The 12,107-nt window shown below is 44.8% G+C and overlaps 1 protein-coding gene across 3 annotated transcripts in view; it reads left to right on the top strand.

Moving 5' to 3' along the window:
• rock2a (rho-associated, coiled-coil containing protein kinase 2a) overlaps positions 1–12,107 on the top strand; it is a 42,487-nt gene extending 30,380 nt beyond the window's left edge. The window contains exons 18-32 of one of the 3 annotated variants that reach the window (XM_053620240.1): positions 30–190; positions 542–726; positions 860–929; positions 1,545–1,648; positions 1,755–1,941; positions 2,038–2,131; positions 2,265–2,359; positions 2,777–2,968; positions 3,609–3,777; positions 4,086–4,156; positions 4,267–4,355; positions 4,488–4,566; positions 4,708–4,969; positions 5,217–5,430; positions 5,832–12,107. In XM_053620240.1, coding sequence (XP_053476215.1) covers positions 30–190; positions 542–726; positions 860–929; positions 1,545–1,648; positions 1,755–1,941; positions 2,038–2,131; positions 2,265–2,359; positions 2,777–2,968; positions 3,609–3,777; positions 4,086–4,156; positions 4,267–4,355; positions 4,488–4,566; positions 4,708–4,969; positions 5,217–5,430; positions 5,832–6,105 — 2,246 coding nt within the window. In that variant the 3' untranslated portion in view covers positions 6,106–12,107. The remainder of the gene's footprint in view (positions 1–29; positions 191–541; positions 727–859; positions 930–1,544; positions 1,649–1,754; positions 1,942–2,037; positions 2,132–2,264; positions 2,360–2,776; positions 2,969–3,608; positions 3,778–4,085; positions 4,157–4,266; positions 4,356–4,487; positions 4,567–4,707; positions 4,970–5,216; positions 5,431–5,831) is intronic. The other 2 variants (XM_053620242.1, XM_053620241.1) reach the window with 2 other exon arrangements.

Genomic DNA, 12,107 nt, shown 5'->3' with positions numbered 1-12,107 from the left:
ACACTGTGTGTGTGTGTGTGTGTGTGCAGATCTGGAGCAGAAGCTGCAGGCCGAGCGTTCCTCAAAGCTGCAGGTGGAGAACCGGCTGCTGGAGCTGGAGAAACACAACTCCATGTTGGACTGCGATTACAAACAGGCGCTGCATAAACTCGATGAGCTGTGCAGACACAAGGACCAACTCACTGAGGAGGTGTGTGTGACAAATTTTTACCCTAAAACGTAGGCAGATGTATGTGTACCCATGTCCAAAATGTAGGCCTTTCTGAGTCAGTTCGTTGGTCGTCACTCTTGAGGAACCCGTAAAGGTTCTGTGTAGAACCCTAGAAGAGACAGGTTTCCTGGTTCCAATTAGAACCCTTTGATGAGGCTAGGAATACTTTATTTGCCCCATTAACCCTTGAAGAAAACATTTTAGACCGTGCTTCTCAAGAAACTGGCAACATTTTCTACAGAATGTTTCTTAAAATATGTACACGTTGATTCACGTGGTTGTTAGCCAGTGTTTTGAATTCAGTACTGACGACGTTTTTGTGTGTCTCAGGTGAAGAACCTGACTCTGAAGATCGAGCAGGAGGTCCAGAAGCGCAGTCTGACCCAGAACGACTTGAAGGTACAGAACCAGCAGCTCAGCACCCTGAAGACATCGGAGAAGCAGCTCAAACAGGAGATAAATCACCTGCTGGACATCAAACGCAGCCTGGAGAAGCAGATCATGGAGCTCCGAAAGTACAGCATCCCCCAATGCACCACACCGCACTCTTTAATTGTGGCTAATAGTCAGAGTAATGATGGGTTCACCTCATGTAGGATTATATTGAGTGTGTGTGTGTGTGTGTGTGTGTGTGTGTGTGTGTGTCAGGGAGCGTCACGATTCTGACGGACAGATGAAGGAGCTTCAGGATCAGCTGGAGGCGGAACAGTATTTCTCAGTAAGACTGTTTAGCCACATACACATGCAAAGCAATGAAAAGAGTAAGGGTTAAAAAAAAAATTAAAACCCAGGAAGTTATGACCAAATAAAGACAGATGGAAATGAAAAGGGACAGAAGACCTGTAGAGTGTGGAGAGCCATTGGGGTTAGAATACAGGAAGTTATGACCAAATAAAGAAAGCGGGAAACCAGAAGCGCCTTAGGAGGTTGAGAACAGGAAGCTGTGGCCAGATAAGGAAAGTGGGAAATGGAAAGGGTCAGATGGTTGGTAGAGAGGATGGAAAGAGTATGGAAAGCCATTGGGGTTGAAACAAACAAACAAAAAAAACCCCAATAAGCTACAAGTATAAATAAGGGAAATGGGGAACAGAAAGGGTCAGCTGAGGTGTAGAGTATGGAGACATATTGGATAGAGAACAGGAAGCTTTGCCCAAATAAGGAAAGTGAGAAATGAGTCACGTCAGATTGGGTGTAGTGTGTGGACAGCCATATGAGTTACAGAACAGGAAGCTGTGACCAAATACGGAAAGTGGAAAACGAAAAGGGTCAGTGGATGCTACTAGTGATTTTATTACGTGTGTGTGTGTGTGTGTGTGTGTGTGTGTGTGTGTAGACGCTGTACAAGACTCAAGTGCGGGAGTTAAAGGAGGAGTGTGAGGAGAGGAATAAGCTTTATAAAGACATGCAACAGAATCTGCAGGAGCTACAGGAGGAGAGGTGAGCACTGTGTGTGTGTGTGTGTGTGTGTGTGTTGAGCATAATCTGGAGAAGCTGAAGAAGCTCATGAAGGAGCTGTTAACTGCTGTGTGTGTGTGCGTATCAGGGACTCTCTGGCCGCTCAGTTGGAGATCACCCTGACGAAGGCTGACTCGGAGCAGCTGGCTCGCTCCATCGCTGAGGAACAGTACTCTGATCTGGAGAAGGAGAAGATCATGAAGGAGCTGGAGATTAAGGAGATGATGGCCAGGCACAGACAGGAACTCTCCGAGAAGGACACCACAATCAGCTTGGTCAGTCGGGGCAGCATGAAATTCTGATGTGTAAGATTTCCTACAGAAATTGATTATAGCGTTCTATCTAACACTGAAATCCTGCCGTGCGTTTAGTTGGAGGAAGCTAACCGTATGCTAACGAGTGACGTCGCGAACCTGGCTAACGAGAAGGAAGAGCTGAACAACAAGCTGAAGGAGGCACTGGATGGTGAGGTTTTTTTTTTTTTCAGAGTTCAGTTTTTAATAGTCTGTTGAATACTTATGTGTATGTATATGTGTATATACACACACACACACACACACATTTCTTTATCTGTCTTAATTCTTCTACGATTTCTCAGACATGCAGAAGCTGAAAGATGACGAACAGTCCATCACACAGATGAAGCTCGCTTATGAGAAGCAGCTGCAGTCAGAGAGGACTCTCAAGACACAGGTAAAGTACGGCAAGCGCTGAGGGACACGCCAGATTCATAAAAATGCTAACCATTTATACAGACAAGTGAAGCTAACTAATGCAAGCCTGCTTAAGTAATTTAAGCTTCAGCTCAAATATAGAAATATTTTTTAGAAATGCCTAGCATTTCCTGTCGGAGAGTGAGCTAATATAGCTAACTAGCTAGATAGCAAGCAAGTTGCATATTGCATATATGTTCCATATATCTCACCTTAGATTACAAACTCAGTTAGGTTACTCTTAAACGACTTTTTACCTAGAAAACTAACTAGCTAGCCAGTTCCAGACCATGGTCATTGTAACCATGGTGACAACATACTTGAGTAGTAAAGTGGTTAGGTTTGTTATGATCTGCATCTTTTTTTTTTCCTTCTTCTTCTTTTTAAAAAAAATCAGGCTGTGAACAAGCTAGCTGAAATCTTGAACAGGAAAGAAGTGCGTGGCAACGGAAGTCGCCGCGGAAACGACACGGACGTGAAGAGGAAGGAGAAAGAAAACAGGAAACTGCAGCTGGAGCTACGATCCGAACGGGAGAAACTCAACAGCACCATCATCAAATACCAACGAGAAATCAACGAAATGCAGGCGGTACGGCTACGTCGTCAAGCTAACGGCTACCGCCGTGCTAGTATCACCTCAAACCTGACGCTGACCACGTAGCATTGGAGCTCGAACACTGCCCCACACTGATTATTAAGCATCGCTAATATAGTCTCATGCTAACACCACGAGTATCTCGCTCTGTAGTTCATGTGCTAATACAATACTAATCGTACTACGGTGCTAAAAATGTATGCTAATGCTAACCTCAGACTAACCGGTCATGCTCTCAAGCTAGCCATTACAGACTGTTAATATAGCCCGATGCTAATCAACAACAATACCACCTCCCACTGAGCATCAAATCATGCTAACGCATAAACACCGCTAGTCACCACAGACTGCACGCAGAATACTTCTGGGTTTCTGTCGTTTTTTTTTGTTAATTTAAACATAATTCTTTCAGTTTATTCTTTAACCACCTATAGGCTAGTTCAAAATTAGCTAGCTAGCTTTGTGCTCTTCTATCCTCTAGCTACTTTTCGACAGGTTTTATTTAGCGGCGGTGAATTTCACTACCCTCCCGGCGAACGTCATTTTCTTCTCAACTGTGTTTAGCGCCTTTCATTCCGTGATAGCAATAAGATAATCTTTGCGATGTCTGTCTGTAATTTTGTTTTCCTCCCAGCAACTAACGGAGGAGTCGGTGATGCGTGTGGAGCTGCAGATGGCTCTGGACAGTAAAGACAGCGATATCGAGCAGCTCCGAGGCCTCCTCAATTCCGTCAACGCGCACTCGCTCGACTCGGCCAGCATGAGCAGCGGCCCCGAGTTCGAAACCGACGAATCGCTGCCAGGTTTCACGTCCTTTTGTTTTCTTTTTCCTCCTTTAACTTCACATTTCCTTTGTAATATTAATACTAATAGGATGGTATTGTGTATAGTGCATAGTGCGTGCCATTCTTTAGTAGTAGTGTTAATACTAATACAGGTCTTTTATTTATTTATAATAATAATAATAGAATTAGTACTAGTAGTAAACCGTATATCTACTGTACTCTTCACCACACCTTTGATCTCTGACTCATTTCTGGTTTAACGTCACCGCCGTGAACTGCCGCGATGCCGAGTTTTATGGTGCGAATGTCTTCCCACGTGTGCACAGAGACGCGGTTGGAGGGCTGGCTGTCTCTCCCCGTGAGGAACAACACCAAGCGCTTCGGCTGGGAGAGAAAAGTGAGCCGCGTTTCAGTCGCGTTACGCCCACCCATCCACCCGTTATCGTTCTGTACCGAACCCGGTTAGGATCGAACCAACCTCGATGCTGTGTTTTGTGTTTACTGCAGTACGTCGTGGTGAGCAGCAAGAAGATCCTCTTCTACAACAGCGAGCAGGATAAAGAGCTCTCCAATCCCTACATGGTGCTGGATATAGAGTGAGCGTCGCCTCCGTCACTACAGCTCACACACTCGCGGCGCGTAGTAACCAGAAATCCGCTACGCAAGTACCAGCGTTAGTCATAACGTGTGCGTTCTCTCACGCTCTTTCTTCCTCTCTCTTTCATCAGTAAACTCTTCCACGTTCGTTCGGTCACCCAGACGGATGTGTACCGCGCAGACGCTAAAGAAATCCCTCGAATATTTCAGGTGTGATAACAGACCCTGTTTCCGAACCTGAGCTAAGTTAACGTTAGAAGAGATCGTCATGAGATTTATTTATTTATTTATGTATCGTGTAGAATTAAGACTCGAATTTTCCTCGTCCTCGCCGTCTTCTCCTCTTCGCAGATCCTGTACGCCAACGAGGGTGAGAGTAAGAAAGAGCAGGAAGTGGAGCCGCTGCCCATCGGAGAGAAGTCCAGCTACATCTGCCACAAAGGTCACGAGTTCATCCCGACGCTCTACCACTTCCCCACCAACTGCGAGGCCTGCACCAAACCGCTGTGGAACATGTTCAAGCCGCCTCCCGCCCTCGAGTGCCGCCGCTGCCACATCAAATGCCACAAAGACCACATGGATAAGAAAGAGGAGGTGATCGCGCCGTGTAGAGGTAGGAAGCATCTTCAATTTCTTTTTTGAAGGAAACTTCCTGAACACGTTCTACCTTCAGAGAACAACGGAGAACAAACTACAAATATACTTTGTTCGGTCCTGTCAAAGGGAATGTTTTTAGAAACGCTGTTTACCGTCGATTTAATGCAAGACGAATCATAAATATGTCCGACCCCATAAAAATACACATGTAGCGAGAGTGTATATTTTGTTTTCCCAAACGCGACCGTGTTTCGTCCCTCCAGTGAACTACGACGTGTCCACGGCGAAGAACCTGCTGCTGTTGGCACAGTCTCAGGAGGAACAGCAGAAGTGGGTCAGCAGGCTGGTTAAGAAGATCCCTAAAAAGCCTCCGGGCCCCGAGTGGAGCCACCGCTCGTCCCCTCGCGTCCCCACTAAAGTCCAGGCCAGCCAGTCGATGAGGAGAACCAGCCGCCAGCTACAGGCCGGGAAAACCAGGTGAGCAAACGCGCCCGAGTTTACGCCGTCGCGTCCCGTTGACCTGGATCTTGCGTAACATTTCACATAACCTCAGTGCGGCGATGAAATTATGAAAAGATGCAGCCACATAAACCCTCCTCTTGACGTTTTTCTTGACAAATTTCTGAAACAAATGTTAGCATGGCTAGTCAAAGCACCATTAGCGTTACCTCGCTTGATGCTAACCAACATCGTCTAGTTTTCATTAGCATGAAATCACTATATTCATTTGTTATTTGCCAAATTAATAACCTTGCTGGGTATTAAATGTAGTAAACCCTTTTAAACGTGACTCTAAATGGGGTGTTATGGGGTTTTTTTGGTTTTTTTTGGGTAATGTGGTGCTGGTCACGTAGTGCAACTCTGTATGACACACACAGGACTGTGCAAAACTGCTCGGAGCCCACAGCGCCCCCTCCAGGCAGCGAGAAATTCCTCCACTACAAGGGTCATGAGTTTTTGCCCATTTTCTACCACTTCCCTACGACGTGCGAAGCCTGCGCTAAGCCCCTGTGGAACGTGATCAAGCCTCCCTTGGCGCTGGAGTGCAAACGGTGCCAGATCAAGTGCCACAAAGACCACATGGACAAGAAAGAGGAGGTTCTCGCGCCGTGTAACCGTGGCAGATTCGACCCCCAGTTCGCCGCCGGGTGATAACTAGCTGGGCGGGGACTTAACGTTTCTTCATAGCGAGCGCTAACAATTCGAAAATGAACTGGAGCTCAAGTGGTCTTGCTCATTTCTTGCGGTTTCATTCAAACGCATCTTTAACAACTGCACGGCGTTACGGCCGAAAAAGCCGTCCGTCCACTAAAAAAAATAAAATAAAAACGCCACGTTGTTTTGGCTCCAGTTCATTTTTCAGACTGCTGAAACGGAGAACTCGTCGTCCATGGCATGCCTTCTGCCAACTAACAAACCTTTCTATTCAACCCAGCATCCATAACGAAACGGGCTGAACAACACTCGCTAGCCAGAACCTTATTTGAAGGCTGTGTCACACTAATCCTAGGCTTAAAGTGTCATATTTTTTAACCAGATTTCATTTTGACGTTCCCATACAGCCTTCAAATGACGTGTGTTTAGTGATCGGACTCGTCGCATCGCTGGGTGTAGCGTTTTAGCTCTTTAGTTCTTGTCTGCAATCTACAGAGGACTTGAAATCTCAATGCCGTTGCTCCCTTTTTATGGTTCGGGTTAGTAAACCGTCGGGACGATCGTTACCGCATTATCGAAATTCAGATAGCTATTGTGGAAATCGTTCACTAGTTCACGTACTCGAACGTGTCACGGGTACTTGGCAGTGGTTTATTCCCGTGTACTCCAGTGTTCCAGCTGAAAGCCCTCTCTCAGCTGAACCTCAACGCTCTTCGCACTCTTTATAAAGGTTTTAAATGTTGGCCGTCGGGACGGGCGTTTCCCCCGCTGAAGAAATGAAACGGTCTAGATTTATGATCTAAATGTCGAGTAGCCTGTACCATTATACATTTTTCAAAAGGGGGGTGGATTTCTACAGGGTCTTCCTGCTGTACTTCCTACATTTCAGGAAATGAAGTCTTCCAATTTCATCTTGTTTAGTATTACGTAGCCGTGACGGTTAATCACATTTCAGAAAACGTCGGCCTGAACCATCTGAGACTCTGGTGAGGGGTGGTGATCCGTCTCTGTAGGCTAAAGCATGGCACTCTTCCTCCCTTTTAGGCTTCTGGATGTGGGTCTTGAAGACTGGCATTGGACTTTGGATGAGGTCCATGATGATGATGATGATGATGTTGAGAATGAATTTAATGTCTGAGGGAGCATGCAGGGTTCGAATCATGGTAACTCCTGAGTGCATGATTGCGAGTATGGGTTTGAAGTGGGTCTCAATGACCGCTGATGCTCAGCAGGAGACGGAGAACCCGGTCCGTCCCAAACATCCTCTCTTTCAAGTCCAGTCGGACGAGACGCGCTCCATTCGCATTTCGCCGTCCGTCCCGTTTCCAGTTTTTGGTACTGACTAACGAAAGAGAGAATGTTTACCATTGGGGTGTTTGGCTTGTCTTTGTCTCCGCCCGCTTTTTGACCTTCTAACCTTTTCACCCCTCAGCCCGCCCAGGTCAGGATCTCCAACTCGGGGAAGAGAGGACTCCGAGAGCAATCTGAAAAAATGACTCGCACGTTTTTGGTGTTTTCTTGTTTGTTTGTTTGTGTTGTTTTTCTTTTCTGTTTTACTTGAATTCTTCTTCTTCTTTTTGCCAAACTTTTTATTCATCTAATTACAAACCCATGATTACAGCTAGAGAAATAACATTCACAATGTTGTTAAAAAAAAAAGAAAAAAGAAAAGAAAAGTATTCTATTGATACAGCACCATGATTAGTTTTAGTAGTTTTGTTATCTCATGCAATAAAAGTTTGCGAAATGGAGTGTTTTGAGTGATGAGTGCGTGCATGGTGTGTCCTGTCGATATTAAACTTTTATTGCCGTTTGTTCAAATTTAACGCTGAACTGTTACTCACTCAGGACTTAGCGAATTCCATTTCGACGGGATCTCTGTTGCTAATTTTTCGTCCGTAGGAAAACTGAACACTTGGCAACATTTTGTCCAAAATATCGTACACTAAAAGTTTGTGAAAACGCCGACACAATAAAAACGGTGTTTTACGTTGTTTGGTACAGAAATGCAGCAAATTAGCAATGTAACTTTAGGCTAACGTTGTGTGGTGACATGCTAGGCTAGCGTTAAGTAGCACGCTGTCGTGCTTAATGGTAATCCGCTGAATATTTTCAATATCGTTTCAATTCTGATCCGGTTTCCTTGCCGTAAAGCTTTCTGTGCTAAGCGTTTACGTTCCGGATATGTTTATTTTCCCGGACTTGCTTTATTTGCTCATGATGCTAATTTGCTGCCTTTCTGTAAGCAGCAGTTTTGGTTCAACTCCTATCGTACTGCAGCTCCTTGAGCTCTAAGAGTTTATTTCAGCTCTGCGCTACTCCGAGCGTGTTTGCCCACACTGTCGGAAGCACCCGGAGTACCGCCTACTATAGAAATGCTAAAAATGTCAAAGTAGCGTGTTACAATTGGGCTGAAGCAAAATTATGAACGTTTCTGTTACGTCGTATAAGTACGAGGAGTGGCACAAGGCTCATTTTATTGCATCCGTGTCACGTGTGCTTCTTTACTTTCCAGGTCAGTACGTTGAAGATCATCATTATTGGCACAATAATGACTAACTCTCTGTCTCTCTTTCTCTCTTTGTTTTTCTTTCCTCCCCTTCCTCTCTTTAGCTAACCTCACTTTGGGAATGTGGTGTAACTTCGTGCTGAGGTTTGGGCTCTCCTGCTTTCACACCAAGAACTTAACATTTTTGTAATGTTTCATCGATCCAAACTAGCGAGAAAACGTTACGTTGCCGGGTTTCGAGCGTTGCCCTGTAGGGACGTCTGTGAGGTTTTCCAGGACCTTAAAAAAATTTTTTTAAAAAAACCTGCAGAGAGATGTTGGAAGATGAGTCCCTCAGAGTCTTGGATCTTCACCTTTTTTTTTCTTCACCAAACCAGAATGCAAAGCACTCAGATGGACTGAACCGGACCAAACGGACACACTACAAGATCGTGGAGGAATCTGTGCTAGTCAAGATGTTCTTGGGAAGAAAAAAAAACAAAAAAACAAAGCAGTCTATCCCCCCCCCCCCCACGTCCTGGAGATAGGTGTGTGCCGATATTACATGATGATGAACATTTTATCACGCTTTTACGATATCATCACAATGCATCAGAGAAGGACTGATTGTATGGTAGCGATGGTTTTAAACTTTCTTTGAAGTCTTATTTATAGGACCCATGCGATGTGTGCGAAATGAGAACCTTAGATTTTCAAAGGTACCCATCTTGAAAAGGAACCGTGATAGGCCTTGAGATAGCTAAACGAAACAAGAAACAGAATTGTAGGACCTTTAAGGGTTATTTGGTTGTCCCTCTCAAAAGGGGTTTCAAGTAGAACCTTTTCGGCGAGCTGAGAATCCTTAACGACAAAAAATACAGAGCTTCAGGAGACCTTCGAAGGTAAACATCTCATGAGGTAGCATTGTGACAGATGGCACTCAGGTACCCTCTAAGAAACTTTCGGACGTTTAAGGGTTTGTCAGATATTCCTCATGAGAAAACAGTTTCCCCGTCACAAGGAGTTCCAAGTGGAACCTTTTCAGCAAGCTAAGAAGCCTTAATTATCGAGAATAAGGAGCTTTAGGGGACTTGCGACAGGTAACCATCTGATGGGGCAACACTGGTAAACCCTGGTGGAACCCTGGCAGCCACTCATAGGTGCACGCTTAGAGAAATATTCTTTTGAAATCTTCTCCACCGAACCTATGAGAGTTACTCCCGAGGGACAAACTAAGAACCCTTAAGGGTTCTCCATCTTCTATCAGAGATGGCCCCAAAATCGGACCCTCTTCACAAGTTAAGAAGCCTTAATTATCGAGAATAATGAGCTTCAGGGGACTTTCAAAGGTAACCATCTGATGGGGCAACACTGTGACGGAGAAGGAACCCTGGCAGAACCCTTAAGGGTTCTTAGTTTATCCCTCGGGAAGAACTCTTATAGGTTCTGTGTAGAAGATTAACAGACTATCAGAAAAGTCCCCAAATAGGACCTTCTTTCCAAGCTAAGAAACCTGAATTACCAAGTAACCTCTGAAGAACCTTTTACGAAGCCTTTTTCCCCCTCACTAAGAGGGTAGTTCATCAGGTATCATCTGAACATCAATCCAGAGCTTTTGTCTTGAGGATAGAATTGGGATTGACTACTCCAAGAAGGAGCGCCTGCAACGCCGCTCTCAAATTTGGCCAGAGTCATTTCCAGAGTCAATATCTTGAGTGTGCGCAAATCCAAAAGCCATATTTTGAAGAGAACAGTATTGATCAAGATCATGATGTATCGTATGACCACTTCGGCCCATGCCTAATTTCATCCAGTGTGTAGCTGGAAGCACATTTTATACTAAGCTCTATTGACGAGCTTTTTCCATCCGATTCCAAGATGGACCAGTCCGGTCTGTGCTGCATGGCCACCATAACTGTCTCCAGGACTGTGGTATTTGGTACTTTAACACTACGTTATCGGATTGAGAATCACCCCACACACACACACACACACACACACACATACACATATTTGTTTATTGAAAATGGAATAGTGTGGTTTCTCTGCACTACGACCAAGCCTTACAGTGTTAACCACACCTACTCTTAACGGAGGGTTAGACTACTTAAACCTGTTCTCAGGGCAGAATGTTCGCCAGCGACAGCAGTGACTCCAAAGTCTTCAAAATCCCACATGCCGTGTTTTTGTTCCGTTTCAATCTGCGTTATTAGATTATCGTGAACAATAATAACAGCCGTATAATAGTTAGCTATAATAACAAACAGACGAGTTTTTTGCACAGTCGCTATCCGTGATCGTTTCAAGTGAGCGAATTCGACTCCTCTGCGCCGACTTACTTTGTTGTTTTGAGTTCGCGGTTCAATACACTTCTGCCCACGTTTAATTTATTTTAAGTAGGCGTAGGTGTAGCTCGATCTCGATTTGAATAGACCAATAAAAACCCCAGTGCTGACGCTTTAGTTACAGATGTCCATCCGTAGACGCACAAGACGCAGCGTCACAAACGCAATCGTTTTAATTCAAGCGATCGCGATAACTATGCGTATTCCGTAAGCGCACGAGACATTTACGTTCCGATCACGTTCTCATCGTGGTTTGTATCTCGCTTCCGAGCAGGTCTGAGCTCGCGGGTTCGTTTCCCGTCAACAGCTTCAAAGAATCCAGAATGACGTCGGACCGATGATCTCGGCGCGAAGAACGAGTTCCCGTTATAGCTAGAAATGCGGCACATCTCTGAGGACCTCGGACTCCGCCTACTGTCCGTTATGTTGCTTGTCATGCTTGACCAATCGAGTCGTTTCTGCCCCCGAGAACAGGTTAGAGTGAGTAAAACTCCCTCGAGCACTTAACACGCTCCCCCGTGAATGTAAAGCCGACACGGTTGACCGTTTTCACGTCTGCGTGAAGAATAAAGGCGGGGGGGAGGGGGGGGGAGTACCGTTATTTTTTTTTTTTTATCCTGATAGGGAAATTAAAAATGTTATTCTAAAAGTGTGCTTACTTTATCTGGGATTAGATTTAAACCCATAATTTCATACCAGATCTGAAATCGTCTATCGCACATCCACATCTGTTCACCTCTGACTGTTTTGTGGTTCGAAGTGATCCGAGTATTTTTCTATAGAGTTCATGTGTGAACGAAGCCGCGAGTGCCGTGAACGTGTTACTCATACTGTACTATTTTTTATTTTATTTTTTTTTAAACAGAGCTCCTAACGGTAAGGCACGACTATCTATAAACCTACACCGTCTATCGGACACGCCATCCTAGAGTCACGTGCTTTTTATTTATACTGGCCTGAGCACTTTTCATGTTAAAGCGCCGCGTCCAGGTCTGCATGTTTTATAAAACGCTGTATCGTTTGACGAATAGAACGAAACCTGTATGTAGCCTCTGTGGTTTGAAGAACCTGTATAACATTTGCTTATTTTTGTAAACAATAAATAAAAGTAATCTATATAGCTGTGAAATGTAGTTATGGAAGTAAAGTTTTAATATAAAAAAAAA

This window comes from Ictalurus furcatus, chromosome 3 (genome assembly GCF_023375685.1).
Source record: "Ictalurus furcatus strain D&B chromosome 3, Billie_1.0, whole genome shotgun sequence".
Classification (NCBI taxonomy): domain Eukaryota; kingdom Metazoa; phylum Chordata; class Actinopteri; order Siluriformes; family Ictaluridae; genus Ictalurus; species Ictalurus furcatus.
This window is presented reverse-complemented; position numbering and strand designations above follow the sequence as displayed.